The sequence below is a fragment of the Melanotaenia boesemani genome, chromosome 11 (genome assembly GCF_017639745.1).
Source record: "Melanotaenia boesemani isolate fMelBoe1 chromosome 11, fMelBoe1.pri, whole genome shotgun sequence".
In the NCBI taxonomy this organism is placed as follows: Eukaryota; Metazoa; Chordata; class Actinopteri; order Atheriniformes; family Melanotaeniidae; genus Melanotaenia; species Melanotaenia boesemani.
In genome coordinates, this window is record NC_055692.1 from 24,648,728 (window position 1) to 24,672,626 (window position 23,899).

General features: G+C 38.0%; 2 protein-coding genes across 3 annotated transcripts; one reads left to right on the plus strand and one right to left on the minus strand.

The window, feature by feature from the left end:
• Positions 1-4,036: 4,036 nt before the first annotated feature.
• On the plus strand, positions 4,037-14,817 carry tmc2b (transmembrane channel-like 2b). Its single transcript, XM_041999558.1, has 20 exons — positions 4,037-4,082; positions 4,214-4,255; positions 4,530-4,920; positions 6,278-6,430; positions 8,154-8,244; positions 8,361-8,442; positions 8,546-8,652; positions 8,762-8,860; positions 9,221-9,363; positions 9,443-9,590; positions 9,938-10,132; positions 10,276-10,455; positions 11,753-11,911; positions 12,072-12,200; positions 12,521-12,588; positions 12,911-13,150; positions 13,269-13,394; positions 14,173-14,251; positions 14,359-14,485; positions 14,606-14,817. The coding sequence occupies exons 1-20, from the start codon at positions 4,037-4,039 to the stop codon at positions 14,815-14,817; spliced, it is 2,817 nt and encodes a 938-aa protein (XP_041855492.1).
• A 257-nt stretch (positions 14,818-15,074) lies between these two features.
• LOC121649684 (retinal dehydrogenase 1-like) lies at positions 15,075-22,575 on the minus strand. Of its 2 annotated transcripts, none has more exons than XM_042000687.1 (14): positions 22,320-22,575; positions 21,456-21,616; positions 20,569-20,673; positions 20,310-20,450; positions 20,055-20,184; positions 19,340-19,401; positions 18,801-18,929; positions 18,526-18,639; positions 18,341-18,443; positions 16,656-16,840; positions 16,401-16,565; positions 16,129-16,286; positions 15,884-15,958; positions 15,075-15,711 (listed from the first exon to the last, which is right to left on the minus strand). In XM_042000687.1, the coding sequence occupies exons 1-14, from the start codon at positions 22,369-22,371 to the stop codon at positions 15,639-15,641; spliced, it is 1,653 nt and encodes a 550-aa protein (XP_041856621.1). In that variant the 5' UTR covers positions 22,372-22,575; the 3' UTR covers positions 15,075-15,638. The 2 variants fall into 2 exon arrangements, with proteins under 2 accessions (XP_041856621.1, XP_041856620.1); XM_042000686.1 differs by having other exon boundaries at positions 21,456-21,619.
• Between the last annotated feature and the right edge of the window lie 1,324 nt (positions 22,576-23,899).

Below are 23,899 nucleotides of genomic sequence, written 5' to 3' on the forward strand. Positions count from 1 at the left end.
CTGAATGGTGCCATGACAGTCAGTGCACATATTTCTATCCAAAGCAGAACTGGTATCTTCTAAACTGTGTTTGCAAAAAGTATTTACCAGCTAATTTTGTATTAGTTGGAGTTTTTGGTCTACCAAATGAATACTGACTTGAGCATAATTTTCTTTAAATGTTACATTAAAAGACGGATATACTGTCTTTTAAAACTGTTTGTTGAAGAATTTCCCATTTAAATCAGCAGCAAATATAAATAAACTTGTATGTATGTTTTTTTTCTTTTTTTTTGTGTTATTTTTATTGAAATGTAAGATCAGTGTAGTGGAAGGGTTGCTATAGGGGAGTAAAGGTTATGTCATGTCATTTTTAAATCATGTCAGACAACAAATTAACAAACCTATAATGCTGCTGACATTAAATAACAGGGCCAATCAAATCCATTTTCATTTTTGTCTTGATCAATTCATGACAAGTAGACATTAAGAATGAACTCTGCAGTTATTTGAGATCTAGAGGCACTCAAGTTAGTCCTTCCATTCATACAGTACATACAATGGACTGCCAACTGCATTACTAAATGTAGAGTTAGGAGAGTTTGATTAATGTCAGTTAGTATTCTCTCTGTGTGCTCAAAACACTGTCCTTCTATAACTGGAAAAATAGAAAGCTCACCTGTAATTTACTGTGTTGACACCAACCTCCTGTCCAGTTGTGCTTTGACTCTGTCCCAGTTTTCTCCTCTTTTGGTACAATGTGACATGAAACTGAGCCACGACGGATTGCACATTACCGGATATTTCAATCTCCACCACATTGTGGTGAGCATCTCTTATTCACTGATGAGTAATAAAGACAAGAGTAAGGCATTGTGGTTCTACAAACACTGATTTGAATGCTCCAGTGATTGTTGTAGTGTATAGTAGTCACAACAGCATCCACGATTTTTTTTTGAGAGCAAAGAAAAATTGGCACTCATCCCCAGAGTGAATTTTGGTTAAAGGATCTCAAGTTTTAATGTGTTTAGCCTCTAAAGCTGAATGCAATGAGAAAGACGAATGAAAACGAATGGGGATTGGTATTAAATAGTTGCAGGATACAGGGGAGGAATGATACGAGGGAAGAGATGAATGAGGAGAATATGTAAAGAGACTCTGCCTTGCAGACTTAGCTTGTCTTTCAGGTACATCCATTCAAACCAGGCCAGTCTTGCTCTCTGTAAGCCACATAGCAGCCTGGCATCTCATGTTTCTTCCTGCATTTTTTAAAAGGTCAGATCTTTCATACAGTAAATAACCATCCTGGTTGTGACTACATGTTAGTGCTTTATCATGTTACGTTGACAAGTTTTCAGTATCCACTGCTGTAGGCCACTGCAAAGATGAGATATGACACATCAATTTACTTAATAAGTCTGATGGTTTATTGCACAAAACAATTTAGTCGTTGTCATGAAAGGACAAATATACCTGGCAGGTGACTGGATGAACCATATGTGCATCACAGGCCAAATCTAATCTAATCAGATCAATGACGAAGGGGCAGTTGACATAATGAAACTGTTGCCAAAGCCATAAATTCAGTTGGGGAAAGCATTTGTTGCTGTTCTTTGTAGTTACCCTAAAACACTCCAAACAAAGGTAACTCTGAATGTATACACTCACTGGACAACTCAGTGACTGTGAACGTATGCAGAGTATGAGGAATGAGCAGTGATCAGAGATGAGTGTGATCGTGCAAATGCAACCATGCCTCTACAGAGGCTAATGGCAGACTAGAGATCAGAGACCTGAGCGATCAGCAGCAATCCTGGATGTGATAGACCGGGGACCCCCTAAGGGCCAGCAGCCCCCATCAGCACAGCCAGCATGGATTCCGGCCCCTGGGGCAACCACCTCGCTCTGCTCACCCCGGTTGCACCCAGGAAACAGGGGTGTGAGAGGACACCCTTGCCCTCACCTTCCCCGCTCATGACTGTTTGTGAAATGTGTGTTGTTTGCAATTAAAACTGAGGGGGAGTAACTGGGAGTGAAGCCACATGCACTACATGGCACGCCCCCCAGAAGTTGTTTGTGGGTTGTGTTTCTGTTGTTTTGGTGTCTAAGTGTAATTAAACTGAGAGGCGAGTCACCACAGGGTGCAGCCAACGAGGCCACTTTGATGACCCCCTCCGCTCCACTCTGCTTGATGTGCATGCCTCCCTAGTCCCTACATGTGTGTGAGTGAGAGAGCGGGGAAGGAAAGGGGTCCGGGGATGTAGGTCCAGAAGGAAGCAAACTTCCTCTCTAGAAGGTGAGCAGCTGGCGGCAGTAGGCACCCCCTTTTTCCGGGAGACACCCCAGTGCAAGACAGGCCAAGAGCAGCCGTCCTCCATGGCCAGGACACACAGCAACTGCAGCCAATGAACCGCCACCGACTCCAGAAGGCACCCACCCACTACATGCCTTGGGGGGAAGGAGAGAAGGTGGAGAAGGACAGCAGGAAAGCCCAGACCCATGACCCACCACCTCCAGGCTCCTTCACAAGTGCATGTGAACTACCATGTAAATTTCATCCAAGTCACCTAGGAGGCACAGTGTGGGGTTTGCAATAATACTACATCTAAACCATGTTGACATGTCTTCATATACCTGAAGCCAGAACCGGCGGACAGGTGTGCAGGACCACAGGGCATCGAAGAAGTTGTCAATTTTGTTGTCAGTGCACACCCCTTGTCCTGTAAAATAAGTTCCATGCAGAATTTTGAATTTAATTAATTGCATATTTGCATTTGTAGTACATATTTGTGACCATTCATTTTGATTAAAATTACTGGATAAGTCAGCCTCCCGTTTTGAAATTGGAAGAGAGATTGAATCTGCTAGCATAGTTAATAGTCTATTTATTTTTGATAATAGCTGTGGTGCATTGAGATTCAATAACTCTGGTACCCTGATAGGTGGCTGCAAGTTTAATGGGTTAATGGTATATTTTTTACACATAATAAATTTAAGCTGGTGGTATTCTAAACATTTAGTGCTACTGATTCCATATTGTGAAGTGAATATATCAAATGAGAAGAAGTTTCCTTTTTCTATTATATGTACTGTTTCTTTCATTTAATTTGTCAATTAAGTGAAGTTAATCTTTTTTTTTTTTATTTTGCAGCAGGTTGTTCCAGATGGGTGTAAGCTTACATGGAATAAGTTAAGACTTGGTTATTTTTAAAAATTCCCACCAAGCTATTAAAGAGGAACTGATGTTAATGCTTTTAAAACACTTATGTAGTTTGATTACTGAGCTGAGCTGATGAATGGCAGGTCAGATATAATTAGATCCTCACACAGTGCTTGCTCTACATCTGGTTCATCAAGACCGCTAGGTGTAATCCATTTGGAGATATATTGCTGCTTGTTAGCTAGAAATAGTGATTAAAGTTAGGTAGGTCTAATCCACCTCTGTCTTTAGTCAGATGTAAAGTTTTTATACTGATATGTGATGGCTTGTTTTTTCCATAGAAATTTGGATATATCCAGTGACTTGTTTCGCTTCGCATTCAGCATTACTTCAACATACATCCAGTTTTAATGTGTGGTGACATTTATTTCCACATCTTTTGTGGTGTCTTCTTTCTGAGTCACAAGTATGTAACAACGATCCCCTTTTGTTCCCTTTAGACACTGTATGAGAATAGTAACAGTTTCAAGTATATCTGAATAAACTTAAGAACTGATTAATATCTAAATGAAACTTATCTATTGCCTTTTGGGTACAGTATCAATGAACATTTTGACTGACAGGTCCATTATCAGATAGGTTCAGAGCTCATGATTATCTTTAAAAGGGGTAGGTGTCTTTGACCGTTGCCAAGGAGCCCAGTCTTTGAACAGCTCAAACAGAGGCACACCTGTCTTTGTGTGGATGTGTGGGACAGTGTGGTTATGTGTGCCGGCTTTTTGACAGTGTACACTAACAGTGAATCAGCTACCAACACTGAGGGACTCATGGATGGGGATGACTAAAAGGCTAACCGGAGGAAAAGAAGACACGAATAATTAAAAGCTGCTCAGGAAAATGCCTCCAAAAAGGAAAAATGATCTTGCAATTAAGATTGAAGATGGTGAGAAGATTTCTTTATTCTTTAGTCTTGCTAATTAACATTTATGTTGTTACAAACATCAGTAATAATTCACAAAAATATTTTTTAATTCCATCAATCACCTATTGAGGACTGTTTTTAATATGTTCCAGTTGGAATGGATGTGGATGCTGAGTTTGACAGTGGCAGTGAAGGTGAGTTTTCTAGGATAAGTTTTGCTTAAGTGGCAAGGAAAGCCTTCATCAAGCCAATCTATCAAAATGTGTTTATTCTGCAAATGACAGTATGTTTAAAGAACTTTTACTTGTCTCTTTAATTGTACATTTTCTCCAAATTATTCCTTTTTTTCCACAATTGTTAAAATAGATGATTTCTGGACATTTTTTTGACTTAATTTATTAAGAGCAAGGAATACAAATTGCACTGTCATGGGCTGCGAGTCTCATTTTTTTTTATAAAATATTTTAGATGAAGCAAGAAGAAGAAGTAAAAACAGAAGAGCTAAACCGCAACGTAAAGCCAAGCAAATCAGTGAAGATGAAGAAGATGAGGAGGATGAGGACGAGGCACCAAGGAAACGAGGACGACAAAAGAAGCCAAGGCCCAGAGACAGTGATGAAGAAGATGAGGGAGACAAACGAAATGTGGCAAGAAAAGGATCAAAGGCTTCCAGGAAGAAGGCTGCTAAAGATGAGAGTGATGAGGAGAGTGAAGAAGACAAGCAGAGAAGGAAAAAGAAAGGGAGAGCAGTGTCCAAAATGGATAAAGAGGAACAGAATAAGGAGAAGAAGGGAAATGTTAAAGGGAAAGAAGGGGAGAATAAGGACAAGAGGAAGAAGAAAAATGAGAAGCAGAGCAGGTGCAGTATTCTCTGAGACTTGTTTCTCACCCACCTGCAAGCTCCATGCACCCATATGGTCTCTCTCCACGCAATCTAATGAAAACCTCAAACTGTGGTCCTGTGAAACTGCTTTAGGTGGCATATTGTATATTCATGGTGATTACAGAAATGGTAGTTTATTTGCAGTCTGCAACAAATAATAAACACTTTATTCCCTGATTACAGTACATGGCATATAAGCCTGATTGGCATATATGCCATATTGATATTAATTGTGTATCTGGTTGAATTTGTTTAGATTACATTTCACTGAAAGGCCTCAGTGGTATCTAAAAAGCATCTAAAAAAATGCATCTTTTATGAACAGAACCAGTCAGATATGCAAAATGAACTTTTAACTTAACGGACCAGATGTTTTTGTGGGTGCATGACAATCCCTGAAGTGCAAAACAAAAAACAAAGCTTTTACATGACAATGAGCAGTTTGAGTGACATGTAGCTGTAGTGATGGTGGCTGGCATAACCTTATTTGCTCATTAATTATTTACTGCTTACTGCTGCCTACCTGGAACAACAGAACAAGTCTCCCTGGGACACAATATCTTTCTAGCATTTCAATAGGTGCTGCATTCTAAAAACTTAGCCAGCCATGTCTTGCTATTTATTAATGAGAGTGTCTTCTTAATCACCAGCCAATGTGGCTGGTATAGATTCCCAGATACCAGCTAATCAAAATGTCTACCAACCATGTTTCTTGGGAAGCCAGATTATAAGTGCAGCTGAATACATTTAAGCACATATTTCTTTAAACAGACTTTTTTTTTACAACACACACACAGACACACACACACACACACACACACACACACCCACACACACACGTATTTTGTGATTTAATTAATTCAATACCTGTCATTCTGGCTAGTAAGATTTTAATTTTATTTTAACCTGCATATGGTAGGTTGGCAGGTGTTAATCATAGCCCTGGATACATCTGACAACCCATCTGTGGCATACTCTTTTGACACCATTTACTTGTACATAGTTGAATTAATTAGTTGTCACACGTTTCATGACACGGATATCTTTACCAGGTGTCTTTTTTGTGACTTGTCTACCCTTTCCCAACTTTTTAAACTTTTCTTAAGTTTTTAGGCAGAAAGTCATAGACAGAACAATAAAATCATTAAAGATTGCATACATTAGATGGGGCGTCTAAGAGTTGAAATTTACTGAACTGTTGGTCTTGCCTAGTCTCAAAAATTGTTGCCGTTGAGATACAGTTTCTATTTTCTGCTGCCTGATTTTTTTATGTAGCTCTTCCTGTCGAGTTTTGTCAAAATCCTTGCAAGTGATGTCTATTTTGCTTCAGCAGCTCTTCTTCTTCTTCTTCCTCTGAGAATGATGAAGATTCGCTGTCAGAGGGAGAGATTGCAGCCTTGAAGGAACAGGTAGAGGAGAAAAAGAAACTGATCTCGACTTTAAGGAACAAACCCTGGCGCATGAAGAGGAGACTCTTACTGCTCAAGTAAAGACAAAAGCTAACTCAATGGCCAAATGTTACATCCTCTGATCTTTGCTTGATGTGTAATTTCTGGATGCTGCTGCATTTTTTTTTCTTTGACCATCTGTTATTTTGTTGTTTGGCTGAGAATTTTCCCCATTATCCACCATCACTCATGTCATGAACATGTGATGTTACTCCTTCACGATTAAAACTTACTCATTGCTACTTCATTGCTGTTTCTTACTTCTTTTTAACTGTGCTGTGGCAGGTAAAATTACTCTGGATGAACACAGTATAGATAAAAAAAAGACACGCAAACATTGTGCAAACATGTCCTTGCATGTTTCCTGTTTTGTCTTTAAGAAAAAGATAAAAATACTCTTACAGTCCTTAAAATCTTAAAAACTGAAATTGATAAGAAGGCTGGATTTAAGCATACTGTATGTGTGACGTTCACTGTTGGGCTGGATGTTATAGCAAAAAACAAAATCTCAGTTTTATTTTTCATATTGATCAATTTTGTTATTGATCACAATGTAATTTGTTAATGCTGTCAATTTAAAATTAGGCTGTACTAATAATGACCACAAAAGTCATCATGTCTTAGTACTAAATCTATGAATCTGCTGTTGTAACCTCTTGACTTTGTTTTAAATATTTGTCGTGTGGGGTAGCAGACACAAAAGATGTGATGCTGCTTTGTTTTTCTTTTTTTTTAAGCTTGCACTGCAAGGCGAGTTGCACGAGCCCACAATTTCATGCTTTCTATGTAGCTGCTGGGCTGATACTTTTTCAGGTCATTAAACCAATTTGTTTATTATTCTTAGAAATTCATTAACTAACAACCAAGTTTGCACATTGTATGAATCTGTTTATCGTCATTTTACCGAATTCAGACTTATTCCATATTACTGAAGCAGAATGGCCCTTTTAGTCAGCTACTTCTGGAGATGGGACGATAGCATAAAATCAACATTTTTAGTTTCTGTAGCACTTTTTTTTTCAGGGGGAGGGGCTACATTAATTCTCTCTTACATTTCTGCTCATATTCCATCCATCCTTTCTGTCCCTGCCACCTTTTGGGTTTTCTTGATGATTAGCTACCAGTTTAGAGGAGTGAGGCTAGCCTCAAGAGAAATATATGTACTGAGGGACACATAGATCTGTGGATAAAATGACCGAAGATGTCTCATGCTTATCACAGAGATGTATGTGAATTTTACTGTGCTCTAACTGTGAAATTAGGGATGCCTCTTTATAAATCTGTGGAAAATTAAGGCTGGCTGAAGTTCAGCTAATTAGATCTCTTCCTCTCAACATGGAACAAGTACAAACAGTTCTGGCAGAATTTGCAGCTCTGAGGCAGTTAATGTGATAGTGAGTGTGTGTATGCTTTTATGCCAGAGAGAGAGGTGAGTGTGTATGTTTCGCCGTGTAAAGATCAGTGTAGACAAGCATGTGCAAAGGGAATGAGATAGGTGAGCTGCTTTAACTTTTTCATGAGCTTAACACTGTTTAATGCATGCTGTTTTGGTTGTTGGTCCTTCTTCTTGCCAAGTTCCTGCTGATGCTGTTAACATATGCAAAGCATCATCAATCAGTAAACCATCCCAAAGCTGTCGTCTGCCCCTCCCATTCATATTAGCCAGTTCACTCACTGATTAGATCCGGTATGGTTTTGTGCTGGTCGACTGCATCTTGTTTCAGTGGTGTTTTCTTTCTTTTTCTGTGAATGGTGGAACAGGGAGGCCCAGGAGTTTGTCGAAAAGTTTGAGGGGGCCCTTGGGAAAGGAAAAGGCAGGAAGCTGTATGCATACAAAGTCATGATGACTAAGGTAATGTTCTTATTTAATTATCTTATTTAATGCACATTTAATTGGATATAAAGTTAGTGATTATTTTGAAATGAGTATTTTTAAACTAACCCCCCCCCCCCCCCCCCCCCCCCCAGAAACTCATCAAGTTTAAACGTGACTTTGAGAACTTCAAAACAGCCTTGATACCCTGGGAAAGGAAGATAAAGGAAGTAGAAAGTTGGTACCACAATGATGTTATCTATGAAAGCAATATCTGACCAGTGATCTTTATATTTGTTATAAGCTGCAGAAGCCACATTCTTTGCTTCTCTAATTGCAGGTCATTTTGGATCATCTGTGGCATCATACTTCCTTTTTCTGAGGTGGATGTACGGCCTGAATCTGGTGCTGTTTGGATTCATGTTTGGCCTGGTGGTGCTGCCTGAGGTACAGCTTTTCTCACAGTTCATGCTAGCACATGATCTCTGATGTAGCAGGAGCTGTAAACAAGTTCAACACTCTCATTTTTCATCTCCAAATCTCTCCTCATGTTTAGATTCTTATGGGTCTTCCCTATGGCTCTATTCCCAGGAAAACTGTCCCCAGAGAAGAACAAGACACAGCAATGGACTACTCTGTGCTCTTTGACTTTGGTGTGAGGATCTTAGCCTCATTAGTTCATGAAGTTTATGCAGAATCTTTTTTTTTCTGTGTCATTGCAAACCATCCCAATGACCAAGTCAGTAAAGGAGAAAATTGTTGCTTTCTGTAATGCATGAATGAAACTTAAACATGTGCTTCAAAGTTGTGCATGTCTCACTGTATGACATGCAATTATAGAATGTTAATAAAGTAGGACAATAAACTAAGTGAACATACATACATATTTTTTTTAAATCAAGATTTAAATAACATCGTTATATATTATTACATGTTAACTCTGTCATTATACTTGTAAAACAGAATCATAAAATGCATCTGTAAGTTTTATTGTCTCTATTTATATCATTAACAGGGTTACTGCAAGTATTCTTTTCTCTTCTATGGATACTACAACAACGAGCGAACAATTGGGGTGCTGAAGTTCAGACTACCTCTGTCATACTTGCTTACGGCTGTTGGAATCTTTGGATACAGCCTGATGGTTGTTATTAGGATGTATGAAAAACAAACAAATGAAGTAAGTCAGATGAGCATTGCATAGACCTGAATGTTTGATGGCTGTTTGTCTTTCTAGAATGGCTCGAAACGCGAATGAAGGAGGAGATGGGGCAGAAGAGGGACAGTTCAACTTCAGCTGGAAGATGTTCACCAGCTGGGATTACCTGATTGGAAACCCTGAGACCGCAGACAACAAGTACGCCTCCATTACTACTAGCTTCAAGGTTAGCAAGTGTGTGTGTGTTGAGGAGGACTGAATTTTAAGGATTGCTATTCTGCTGTGAAATATGACATTCACAGTGGAGGGAACTACAATATAATGTTTGGGTGTAAAAAGAGTCATCTGTCAGTTTAAAAAAGTCAGCTATACATTGTCATAAAAATCATTAAGGAAAATAATTTTGCATTCACTGGCACCCCAGCAAGTAAAGCTATATCCTGCTGCAAAAAAATAACAGTTGGATTATTTAACACTACCTACTGACGAAGTGCAATTTGCAGCTTTGTTAGAGCATCCTTCTCAAAGTGGTTTCCATTAATCCAGCTTTTGACCACTTCATCTGCATTTTAGGAATCTATCGTGGATGAACAGGAGAATCAGAAAGATGAAAATATTCACCTTCGACGTTTCCTGAGGGTTTTAGCAAATTTTCTGATCCTGTGCTGTCTTGGTGGCAGTGGTTATCTCATCTACTTTGTGGTGAAACGTTCTCAGACGTTCGCTAACATGGATCCAAGAGATCTCTCATGGTATGAAAAGAATGAGGCAAGTTTACATTTGGATGTTTCTTTGAGGTTGCTTTACCAAAATCACTTTTCAGACCATTATCTTATAACGAGCAGAAGGAACGTTGAGTCTTGAAAATCACTGCGAGATGAGTAACTACCCTCTCTTGTCCATTGTATCAGGTGGAATTTGTGATGTCTCTTCTCGGACTGCTGTGCCCTCCTCTCTTTGAATATATTGCAGAATTGGAAGATTACCATCCTCGTGTTGCCCTCAAATGGCAACTGGGACGTATCTTTGCCCTCTTTCTGGGAAATCTCTATACATTCCTTTTTGCGCTCTTTGATGAGGTTACAGCCAAGGTATGTAAGATAAGATACAACTGAATTTATACAGTAGTTTCCTAAATAAATTTTATGTCACTATCATATGTAAACACCATTTAAATTAACTTTTGTTTATAGATGTGTATCTGATACCCCATGATAATGTGAAAACAGAATTTTAGAAATGTTTTCTAACTTGCTAAAGAGAAAAACTGAAATATCAGGGCATAAATATGTCAATTTAATAAGAGGTGACATTAATGCAGATTAAAGCATTTTAGACATCAAAACAACATTAACAACATGTTACACATCTTGAAACGATATGCGTTTTGATCAGCTTTAACCTGTGAACATATTATCCTTGTTAGAACCTCTTCTTGGGAGTCATTGGATTTTTAGCATTTGCAGAGTAGCCTGATTTGTTACACAACTGATTCTGTTTGAAACTTGACAAATTCAGAGTCAAAGAATGACACATCTTCATGTTAAAAAATTCTGGATTAGTATACACTTCATTTTAAAGCAAAACACCTAAAACTCTTTTCTCTAGCTTGTTTTGATAACGCATTGAGATTTATTGGGCACATTTCTGGAGCCGTTGTTGGCCTGTAGCATCAGGCCAGCACTTTTTTTTCCTCATCCGGGCATCACATGACAGATACATTTCACACACCAGCAACTGAAAAGAAAGAGAGAAAGTGACAGAGTCAGCATCGGGCTGACTTTTGCTAACTCTAGAGAGCTCAGAGAAGAGAGAAGATGGATGCATAATGCCTTTGTTAGAGGGCACTAAAATGAAAAATATGCCAAGTTCAGTAGTGCTGCTTTAACCTGTTCAAAAACATTTTCATTAACTGATGCCTAACCTCACATCCCTTTACTCCTGCCAATGAGAGCATGTGTCAGCAGCAGATTGGTTGAACTTTATACTAAATTTAAAAGCAAATTTATGTATTTGTCCACATAAAATAAACCAAGTAACAATCTTAAGACATGAAGAAAGACAATAAGAGCATAATCAGCATTGGTATCTTGTTTGTTTTACTCTACACAAAACCTGAAAAGTAAAAATGACAATCTTATATTTCTAACAATGTATTGCTGATATGCAAACAATTTTCTTGGCTTGAAGAGCCAGATCACTGTTTAGCTGTTTCTACAGTTTGTACTATTGCATAATTAGGCTTTCAAATCAACTCTCATGCTAATAGTAGATCCTATTAGAGCAAGAACTTTAAATCATACCTGCAGTATGTTTTATAGTGTATGATATGTACCACATAAACCAAGTTTCTGTTGTTTTGTATAAACAATTCTTTGCATTCTTCAGGTGGAGAGTGAGAAGTTGATCAAGAATGAGACTGAATGGATTCTGCATCAGTATTACGCCAACTACAGCTCCTTTTACAACACAACCGATGTACCACCTCCAAATGTACATCCAGCTGATGTTATCAGAGGACCTTGCTGGGAGACTGAAGTTGGAATAGTCAGTAGTGGTATTATATAAAACCCGTTGTTAAATAGTGATTTGTATGTACAGAGAGATGTACTTTACACTATTTAATGAAACCTAAACTATAACCAAATATTTGATCAGATATTTCTGTTTGGATTTGTTTTTTCTTATCCTTCATTTGCTTTTGTAGGAAATTATGAAGCTAACTGTGTCAGATGTGCAGGTGACTTTCTTGACTATTCTGATTGGTGACTTTGGTCGAGCTTTCATTGTCCGCTTCCTCAACTACTGCTGGTGCTGGGACCTGGAGGCTGGATTTGTGAGTACTTGTACCTGGATGCATGTTGCTGAATGAGATCTTCAGCTAGGTGTATCAGTGTGATGAGTGTCTATATCACTGTATGACCCCTGCATTATTGAACTCTGGGTACGTAGAGCATACTTAGAATCCAAGTCAACCTGACACCATACAATGACATCTGACAAGACAAGCATTGAGAGAAACAGGAGACTGCAATGAGAACTTAATTACAGAGAGAGACACACACACAAAGAGAGCAGCGAATGGAAAGTGTATTGACTTGCTGTTTATTAGTTCAGGTAAACACACTAATCATATTGTTGTGTTTTTTTTTCTAGCCATCATATGCAGAGTTTGACATCAGTGGAAATGTACTCGGGCTTATCTTCAATCAAGGAATGATATGGTGAATTGCTAAAGAGATACATGCTTGATTGTAGTTAGTCTTTTTATATATAAATATTAGACTGATGAGCTAAAGTACAGCTCCTGTTTCCTCTTATCTGTTGCATGTAGACCTATGATAAGTTAAAAACTGAACGTGGAGTCTATGCTTCTTCATATCTGATTGGTAGGGCTGCTGATGTTGTACTCAAACTGGTACAAATTTCCCACGAATTGCATCAAATAATTAATTACAAAACTTTAGATTAAAAAACAATTACCTAAAGTTAGCTAATATTACAGTCCTTTTGAAATAACGTTGCTACTCCTGCTGTCCTCCTTAGGATGGGAGCATTTTATGCTCCAGGCCTGATTGGTGTGAACGTGCTGCGTCTCCTGACCTCTATGTACTTCCAGTGCTGGGCAGTGATGTCATCTAATGTTCCTCATGAACGCGTTTTTAAGGCCTCAGGCTCCAACAATTTCTACATGGGCCTTCTGCTGCTCGTGCTGTTCCTTAGCATCCTCCCTGTCGTCTATACCATGATGACTCTACCCCCATCCTTTGACTGTGGGCCATTCAGGTAAGTAGAGCTAAGATAGTAAAGATGGTATATTGATAAGTATTACAAAATTTAGATTGAAATATTAGTTCTTGATGTTATTGAGTAACTTAATACTTTTTATCTGTGTCTCCCCCAGTGGACAGGACAAGATGTATAATGTGATTATGGACACTATAGAAAAGGATTTACCAGCATTCATAGGGAATATTTTTACATATGCCACGAACCCTGGACTCATCATGCCTGCTATCCTCCTTATGGTGTGAGTATGATTTAAATACCATCTAATATACAAACAGTTCAATGTTACAGGTCTTCTTTTATAATACATCACAGGGGTACCAAAGTTATCCTGTGGGATTCTTTTTGGTTTAGCATAGTAAAATTCAAAATCGCTGAATGTAAAACTCCATAATATGAGCATGAAATCAAAGAAAGTAATAAAACTTAAAGATCTCCATCCAATTACGAACAAAAAGGTTCATAACCTTGTTATTTAGTATATAATGGTTTTTTATGTGTTCTCATGAGCAAAATCAGCATTTGAATGCAATGAAGATTTCTGCTTTAAATCTGCGGAGCATCACCTACAGTTTCAGAAAGTCCTGACTCTAAGAGACTGGCTGAGTGAGCCTTAAGCTGTGCAGCCACACTTTTTGACAGCTCCTTTTTTGTTCTGTCAACAGCTAGCAGAGCTTACACCTTGTTGCTCTTGTCCAGCAAACAGTGTATTTCTGCTATTGTTGGAAGCAATGTAAAATTAAATATTTAGTTCCCATCTTTTGCCACCCACTCTTTGCCACTCAGGTAGTCATGGGTGTTACAACATAAGTGTGTTCACTGAACGAAGAAATGATGTGGTGTGATTTAATGATAAATTTAAGATAAACAATTCTGAGGAACACAGATGGGGCCTTATCAGCAACTGGTGCAGTACTTTAAGTTAATTGTTTATTAGTCTGACCACAGTATGACTCTTGTCAGTGCTGTTGTGATTCTTTACAATGAATTTTACTTTAAAATGTTTTACTGTACCACAGATTGGCCCTCTACTACCTGAACACGGTGTCAAAAGCATACAAACAAGCAAACATTGACCTTAAAAAGAAAATGCAAATGGTCAGTATGAGTATTGTTTTCTCTCTATTTCTCTCTCTTTTTCTCAAAGTATATTTTACCTTCTATATCAACAAACTTACTGTCTGGTTAATTGGTTGATACTTCAGGCTCGAGATGAGGAGAAAAACCGCAGAAACAACAAAGACACCACTAATCAAGTAATGAAAGACTTAGAGGACCTTCTTCCAGACAAATCTCTCATACCACCTCCAGCTGAGGAAGAGCCACCTCTTGGTACACTCACACACTTATATTACACATATTGTACATATGTCATGATGTATCATGTTTTGTTTGTGCGCTCTACTAACATGCCAACTTTCCGATCCACTCTTTACTCTCCTCTCGTCTCAGATGATGTAAGTAAGAAGAGCAGCAAGTCTCCGAAAATAAAACCAGGTACAGCAGGAAAAGGTGTTAATCTGCAGAAGGAAGTGTCACTGGCTGCCTCAAACCCAAGAAGGCCAGTGACCCGTAGCCCTGCTCCAAGAGGGGTGCCTCCTGGAAACCCAAGGGGTCCACAGCCTGGACCTGGCCGAGGCCGGGGTGCACCTCCAAGAAGATAAAATCTACCGGCTTACCATAAACAACTGGACTCTGCTAGCAAGACTGCCACAGTCACAGTCATATAAGAAGGATGTATGAGTCACTGCAATAATAAAGGCTTTTTAAATGACTATATTTTATTATATGTTAAAAGAAAAATCATGCACATATTTAAAAGTGTAGACATACAAATTTAATAAATTTACCAAACAAAAACATCACAAAATTACATATAATTTTATTTCACAATTGAAAAATATAGTTTTATACATGCTAATTTGCTTGATTACAATTAAAGAAAACAAAAAAGTCTGTAATTATTGCAGTGTGACCACTGTTTATTTGTGTATCTATCAAACAACAAGAAAAAACAAAAACATTACACAGTAACTTATAGTAGCTTACAGACATCTAGTAAAATGTGAACTCGATCATGTATACGGCAACGAATTCAGTGCACAGATGACTGGTTATTGATGTAGCACAACCTTTTTTTACTTATTTAATTTGAAATCTATGTACATTTTTGTGATTCATTCATTTTTTTGTATGAGAATAATTAAAATATGTAATTTTTTGGCAATTCTGTAAAAAGTTGTATCTGAACATGCTGACATAAAGAATATCCTTTTAACTAACTTTAACAACAACAACAAAAAGAGATAAATCCAAGTTGGTATATTAATACTATTATAATGAGGAGGTGTAATACAGCAAGTATACTATGAAATAAGGAATTTGTCAACACATCAAAGGTACTAGAAGCTTGCCCTGCAATGAAGCCCTGATGGTGTTTGCTGGTGGAGACTTCAGCAGACAGAAAATGGTCTGTTTGAGCATGTTATGAGTTCTTCTGGGAGAGTTTAATGGTTACTGCTTTGATCTCTGTGTACTCCTGAAGACCATATTCTCCTCTGAAATGAGAAAGGACCACAGATTATGTAGGGAAAGTAATAACATTTATCTCCAGGACACTGACATTTAATAATCTCTTATATATGTTCAAATTGCAATTGTAAAAATACCAAAGTAGTGACCTGATCAGTATGTTTAATGACTTAGAGGTTATAAAATTAGATTACTCACAACTCCCTCCCATTCCCAGACATCTTGAAGCCACCAAACGGACACTGGGCACTCATGGCATTGTAGCAGTTCACCCTAGAAAAAAATAACAAAATAAATCCTACAATTTCTATCAAAGGATACAAGTTGCTTATTTTATCAAAAGCCTTTTCTTTTGAATTAAAATGTGGAATATGCCTGAATCTAATAATAATGTAAATGAAGGCTTTTGTGCTGATCAGTATCCAGGAAGATTTGATCAATACCAGACCATGCCAGCCTGCAGAGCAGAGGAGACTGTGAGAGCTTTGTTGATGTCATTAGTGAACACTCCTGCTGCCAGGCCGTAGTGTGTGGCGTTTGCTCTCCGGATGACTTCATGAATGCTATGGAAACTCATGATCTGCTGCACTGGACCAAATATCTGAGAAAGTATAGGAGGGAAATGTGGAGCCCAACATAGAAATGTTGTTTAGAGAGTAATAATACAAAACCCTACATATTTTGCATTTATCCATTAAAGTAGAGTGGAGAGTACCTCTTCTTTGGAAATGCGCATGTCGTCTGTGACATTTGAGAAGACAGTGGGTTGGATGAAAAGTCCATTTTGACCCAAAGGGGACCCACCACACTCCAGAGTAGCTCCCTCTCTTTTCCCACTCTCTATCAGCTCCATTATTTTATCAAACTGCTTCTGGTTAATCTACAGAAACCAGCAAACACAGTTAGTGTTATTATTTAGTCTTTCAGCTTAAGTTGAAACAGTGGGTAAATAAAAAAGACTATGTCATACCTGCGGCCCCTGATCCACCCCTGGTAAGAGGGGGTTTCCCAGGACTTTGGATCTGGCCCTCTCCACGCAGCGGCGGACGAACTCCTCATAGATTGGCTCCTCGACAAACACCCTGGATCCAGCCACACAGCACTGGCCCTGGTTAAAGAACAGACCGCTATGGGCCTGCTCCACTGCATACTCTACTGCAGCACAGATGTCAACAAATCAAGTCGAATATGATGCAGTTAAACCGTTTACAGCAGTGAAACCCAATATTTAATCTAGAACCCCCCTTCCATACCATTCTCTCAAATATATTACGTTTGCAGTGAGTCAAGCCTTACGATCACAATTTGCTCATGAGTATGCACCGATGTATAAAACAAGACTTACTTTCTTCCTAAACATGGAGCACACAATGTAAACTGGTATAGAAATTGTAAATGCCACTAGACTGCTTCATCTGCAGTGGACATTTTTGTAGATCCCATTTGAAATTTTGCAAACTCTATACTTCAGCTGATACATCGGGGGTGTTTTTGCTCTAGATTTTTATTAAGGGGCCCTCCCTGTGCTTATTAGGGGATTTAGGGGTTAGTGTCAGTGTAAAAAAAATGTATTTCTGCAGTATGTTGATTTAACTGCAAATACATCAGTCAGAGTTGTGGTTGCACTCATTCAAGAATGATTTAATTTTCTCTAACCACAAAACCAACATACCTCAGTGTTTAACAGAAGCACTTCATTTTCACAAAGACTTTTGATAAATCAGTAAATGTATGGTCATTTTGTATATGTGCAAAAGTCATTTTTACACACTCTGGAGGTGAAGTCAAGGCCTTGTGAACCCCCTGCCATCTTTGGCATTCCCATTGATGGGGACTGTTAGAAACTACTGGTTTAGAGAAAGGTTGTAAAGTTGTACATTACAGCTCTTCTTTGCTACAGCTGCCGTTTAACACCAATAAACTTTTTTGTCAACCAGGTGTATGTAGGTCATAGTATGGAGGTTCACATTTTCACATAATGGACAATCCTATTTTTTCTTTTTTTTTTCATTAAGGTAATTTTAAATTTAAAGACAGCAACACAAAGAACAAAGTTTGTACTCAAACATTACAAGGTCAGGAAACTTATCAATGCTGCTAAAAATCTAGTGAAAAGCCTGACATCTAGTGAGATTAATCAGCTATAGGTAGCTAGATTTATAAACTAGGCAACCTGCACACCAGATCCCTAAGCCTGTGTAAGTATTTGGTACATAATAAAACAAATATAACAAAGGCAGTCCCAATCAGTTAAGCTACAGAAATTCTGCACAAGCAACAAGTGGAAGTGTTTGTCTTTAAAACGTTTTCTTTACCTTCAGCTGAACATTTTTGTTTTGAATTATTTATAAATAATTATAGTTTGTTTTTGATTACATTTTATCTGCTGTTTGAAATGGGGCTGGTATTGGAGCTTCAATTCCTGAAATGAATGTTGGCAATGTCAAGAAATTACAAGTTGGCCTTTTGTATGACATCCTGCCCAATTTGTTTGTTTTGTTACAAGTAACTTAACCTTTTTTGTACATTTTTACATTTTTTTAAATTTTCATCAAAAGTATGTACAATCATAAAAATGACATTTTTAAAAATGGCTCCACATTAACAGGTTAACTGCTTAGTAAAACATAAAAAAAAACAAAAAACAAAACTTACAGTCACAGTCTGCAAAGACAATATTTGGGTTTTTCCCACCGAGTTCAAGTGTAACTCTTTTCAGGTTGCTTTCACCAGCAGCCTTCTGGATGAGTTTTCCAACCTGAGAATAATGTGGGAAGCACTGTTAAAGACTGAAGGCATTAAAACAAGTGGAAAAAACAACACAAGATGGAGATACTGACAGCAGTAGATCCTGTAAAGGCTACTTTATCTATGTCCATGTGGTGGGAAATGGCACTGCCTGCTGTGTGACCATAACCTGGCACCACATTCACCACTCCGGGAGGAAACCCTGCCTGAACCCAGGGAGGGACACAACACATCATCAACATTTAAAAAGTCATAGTCAAGTCTGTCTACTTTTACTGTTACACCGGTCTTGATTGTTTCTGAATGTGTGTCGATGACTTAATGCACATGTTTGTCATTAGTGAGAAAACTGTAATACCCCAAGTACCTCTTTGATGAGTGCAGCCATGTGCAGAGCTGATAATGGGGTTTGTTCAGAAGGTTTGATGACCACAGTGTTCCCACAGCAGAGAGCAGGAGCAATCTTCCACACAAACATCATCACCGGAAAGTTCCACTGTGGGGAAAATACAAAATCATGGTTAGACACTCTAAAGTCCAAGTTCAACCAAAGGTCCAGAGTTTCACTTCTTTGTTTCCTTAAGTAATTTTAGTGTACAGAAGCTAACTCAGAACCAGGTCCATCAACAGTTTTAATTTCAGTCAAAACAAGTTTCATTGTTTTGTTTTTTTTTTTCAGTTTCTGGCATCCACACATCAAAACTACATGATTTTTAAGGTTTTACTCATTTTATCCTTCATTCACATGAAAATTAAAATGTGTTTTGCCTCAAAAACAACTTGCAAAAAGATGATGATTCTATGATATACATACATAGGACTCAACTGAGCAACTAAAGAACTCTAATAACGTGGGTAAAGATTTCCTGGACTTTGCATCAGTGTCTGTAGCGTTTTTCAACTCACAGGTATGATTTGCCCACATACTCCAATAGGCTCATGTCGTGTGTAAGTAAAATACTCTCCATCTAAAGAAAAAAAGAAGAAAGACTTCAGAGTTTGTTATGTTCGTGATAAAGCAGACGATGGGGAATAAAAAGTTTTTTAAAGGAGCAGTGTTTAGGATATAGGGACATCTAGTGGTAAAGTTGCAGAGTGTAAACAATAATATACTGCCAAAGTAGCAAGATCTCCATCTGAAACAACAAGATGTGTTCTTAATACAACCCATATTTGTATCCTGTAAATGACTTTCCCTACAAATAGTAGAAGGAAAACACAATTCATGAGCGTGTCCACATTGGAGCAGCCTCAAGTTTTCACTTCAACAAAGTGCAAAATGCTACTAAGAAGGCACGAGGTGGGGTGGAGGTGTGGTTATGTGCTGCACTTTCAGTCATTTTCACTTTTCAAACATGGGACCAGTGATCAAGATGAAAGCTGTTTTCTCACTTCTGAAATATGTTCAGTTAATAAAACAACAAAATTGGAAAATAACTTCATCGGCTTCTGGATGGGTTTAGTTAGCAACATCAATTGTTGCATCATCTGTAGATACAACTAGCTTATGTTAAGATAACAAATACACGGTGATCATAAATTCACAGTATTCTGACCTAAAGAAAACTAAGTTATTGTTGACATAGAAGTTGTTAGACATTGGAAGCAAAGACCAGCTTGCCTACAGGGATGGTTTTGCCATGAATCTTATCAGCCCAGCCACTGTAATATCTTAAGGTTTTGATTGTAGCCATCAGATCTACATAGTATGCCATGAGAAACACTTTGCCACAGTCCAGTGCCTCTATTGTCTAGAAAAAAACAAAACACAATAATCAGAATATAATCATGACTTCTTCATGGTAACACCAGCTGTGATGTTTTGTGAAAAAATATCCAAAATGAGAATTTGCAGCATGATGTGTGTATTTCTCACTGCAAGTAGAAGCTGGTCTCTCTCTACTAAATCGGCAAGTTTGTTTAGTAGACGCCCTCTTTCTGAAGCATCCATAGATCGCCACGGTGACCCCATCTGGAAAGCGGTTCTAGCACACCTCACTGCTTTGTCCACATCTTCCTGTGAGGAATTTGAGTTTAGCAAGCGGTCATGAATGTAATTACTTAAGATGATGCTTTCAACTTAGCTCATTCCATCATTATTATTTCTTTTAAAGGAAACCCTATAATATACTCACTGAGTCAGCCTCCTCCACTTCACACAGCCTCTCCCCTGTGGTGGGGTTATACACAGGGATCTTTCTGCCGCTGCATGACTCATGCCAGTTGTTATTAATAAACAGCTGTGATGCCAGAGGTGAATTAGTAAAATAACACACTCACAAACCAAGTTTTTCAAGTAGATTTTTTGCCCTTCCTGTGTTAACTCTCCTGCTTGTTGTCTAAAAGCAGATCAAAGTCCTAAATACATGGCGCAGCGTATCAGCTGTTCCCAGCTGGCTAAAATTAATAACAAGCTCCCTGTTATTATGCTTGCTCTTATTATTTTAATTAGATGCATCAGCATGCTGTTTCAAGGAACTATATTATCCTAACTGATTAAGGAACAACAAATTCTCATTTTCTTCTTTTTTCATGTTATTAAATCCATTCTTTTAATTACAAGCAGACATGCCATGTTTTCAATTTTGTTTTGGACACAGACCACAAGTACAGAGTTTCCACATCACTCTATAGGTTGTGCAAGTGTAACTGAACCAGCTACGAACCAGCTGGTTTGATCAAATACAGATAAGATGATAAAACTTAAAGTCTACACAATGTTTTATACACTGATGTGCATGATACATATTCGTGTGAAAAAAAAAGATCATGTTAAAACTATGAAAAATCCACTTTTTCACTTGTTCTTTTTAAAAACCATTGACTTCCTGCTTTAAGACAGCTAAAAGAACAATTATGTTGCAGATACATTAGATAAAGCCAAAGCCAGCTTATGTTTTTGGCAAACCTTTGTAATTAACTAAACAACTAAAACAAATTAACCTGAAAAAAATTGGAGCTCAGCTGTGGAACGTCCTTCATGTAACATTCTCAGTTATCTTGATTGCTTGGCACAGCTTACCTTAGTGTAAAGAATTGGTGGCTCTGGTACTGGACTGGGAAGAACTTTCACCACTGATCCCCCTATGTGCTGCGACATGTGGTCGTGGTTTGGACCCTGGTAATTACCTGACTGCTGCTCATGACTGTCACCCAGCTGGAAGTTCAAGTTAGCATGATTTTCTTCTGAAAAAGACAGAGGGAGATTAATTCCACATGCGGAAATATGCATGTTTACACGAATAAAAGACTCAAGTGTGGACACTTGAGTTTGAAAATATGGATTATGGTGTGCAAGTAGGTCTCTTTGTTTAGCCCATATGAACTGCTGGTACTGTTAGCATGATAACTCTGGAGGATGAAATGTCAAGACGGGCACCACTAAGTTGAGCTGGCTCAGAGCAGCGGATTGGGCCTCATTTCGATAGGGGAAGCAGGCCAAGACAAAACAGTACCAGAGGTGTGCTTTGTTACACATGTGTGAAAAGGGAAGACTTTCATTGTGCATGGGCTCATTTTTAAGAAACTTTGAAGAACTACATGATACAACGGACAAATTCAACTCCTCATATAACAAGCACGTTAAATACAATCAAGCTTTAAATTAAATTACATTTGAGGCTTTTATACATTTCTCTTGTAAGTTCTGCAATTGCAACAAACAAGTTAAATTATTAGCCATACCTATTCAGCTTTAATTATTTGCAGCTGCTTTCATATTATTTCTGTTAAACATTCAAGCAGAAAGTAACAGTCTCACAACAATCTAGGTTTTAACAGCAGACAGTAAGTTTTTAAGTATTGTTGTTGTAGTGATTAAAACAAAGAAACAAAAACAACACCCCCAACATTAAGGCCAGAGATCAAGTTTAAAGAGTTATTTTACCTGCGAGTGATACTGATGAGTTTTGGTGGATTTCTTCTCCAGTCACAGGCATGTTGCAGCTTCTCTCTGCTCCCTTCTACCACCAGGAGACCAGAAAGCCACCGAGCACCTTATCTCACTTCTGACACAACAGAACAAGGCAGCTTTGCGACTGATTAAAAGAGGGCTGTCTTTGGTGTTTTTAAATGGTCCCCTCTGCACACGCAAATCAGCGTCCTGGAAGAACCAATCACGGCCCCATTGGGAAGGCACTTCATGGTAAATAGGTCATGAGGAGACAGCGATAGTAAATGAAGCTCAAGTCAAAGAACAGTTTGAAAACTTTTGGAATCATTTATATTTAATGAACAAAAAACAAACAAACAAATATATATATGTTTTTGCATTTTTCCGAGGAGCAGAGGATTAGTTTAGTTGAACATAAGGCAAAAATAAATAAATAAATACAATGAAACGTTCCTTGTTCAGCTTCTTCCCACTCCTAATTGTCTGTAAGAAGAATTTTATAATTCAAATCTGATGTGCTTTTTTAGTTTTAGCACATAAAGCAATGAGAACAAAAATCTTGCAATGTTCTTTTAACTTCTTTTAAATAGATTATACTATTACTTAGTGATTTATTTCTTCCCACACTGATGCTACATTCTGACTATATGTACTTGCAATAAATTCTAGATCAGGGGTCTGCAACCTGCTGCTCCGGAGCTGCAAGTGGCTCTATGGACCTTCCACAACGGCTCTTCATACATGGCAAAAAATGCTAAAGTACTAACTAATGTTTTGTTAATGTTAATGACAAGTACTATTTTCTTTTTCTTGTCATTAGGTTGGAAACTATGGGCTGTTTTTCCACTAATATCTACATCCCATATAGGAAAGTCTGTCTATCCTCTTTATGCAAAAGTTTTATGATTTTCCGTATTTTTAAAACCTTAAAATAGTTAAAAATGTGGTAAATATTTATTTAAAAAAAATCTAAGTTGTTTTTATTGGAAAGGTCTCGTAACAAGCCTTATTTAGCTGGGCTGAGGAAAAAATGACTTTTTAGACTGTAAAGGCTGCAGACCCCTGTTGTAGACCATGAAAATTCAAATTCCAGTCCATATCATATCAACACACTCATAAAAGTGTGATCACAAAAAAAATAATTTCACCACTGTATAGTAGTAGTGTATATGTATTTGTAGTTATTTTCAAAGTTTGCAAACCAGTGCTGCCAAAGTCTTTTCTAAACCACAACATGTGCAGTGAAGGCTACTTCTTTGGTCCATGAATCAGTTCAGCATAGCTTCCTGCCCAGACTCGCTGACAAGGAAGCAAACATAATTGGAAAGATGTTTGCTGTGATAAGAGGCCTCCTGCTGCTTCACTGTCTCCAAGAAACAATGTGATCACATAACTTTGTCTGGTGCATCCATTTTGAGCTAAAATTGACACAGTTGCTTATATCAATTATGTCCATGGGACAACACAGCCTTTGTTTTTACATTTTTACATGGTTGTCATATAGTTTTTTTCTTTATTAAGGGGAGTAGTTATGGAATATAGCATAATTACTGTAATGAGAAAGTTATTTAAAA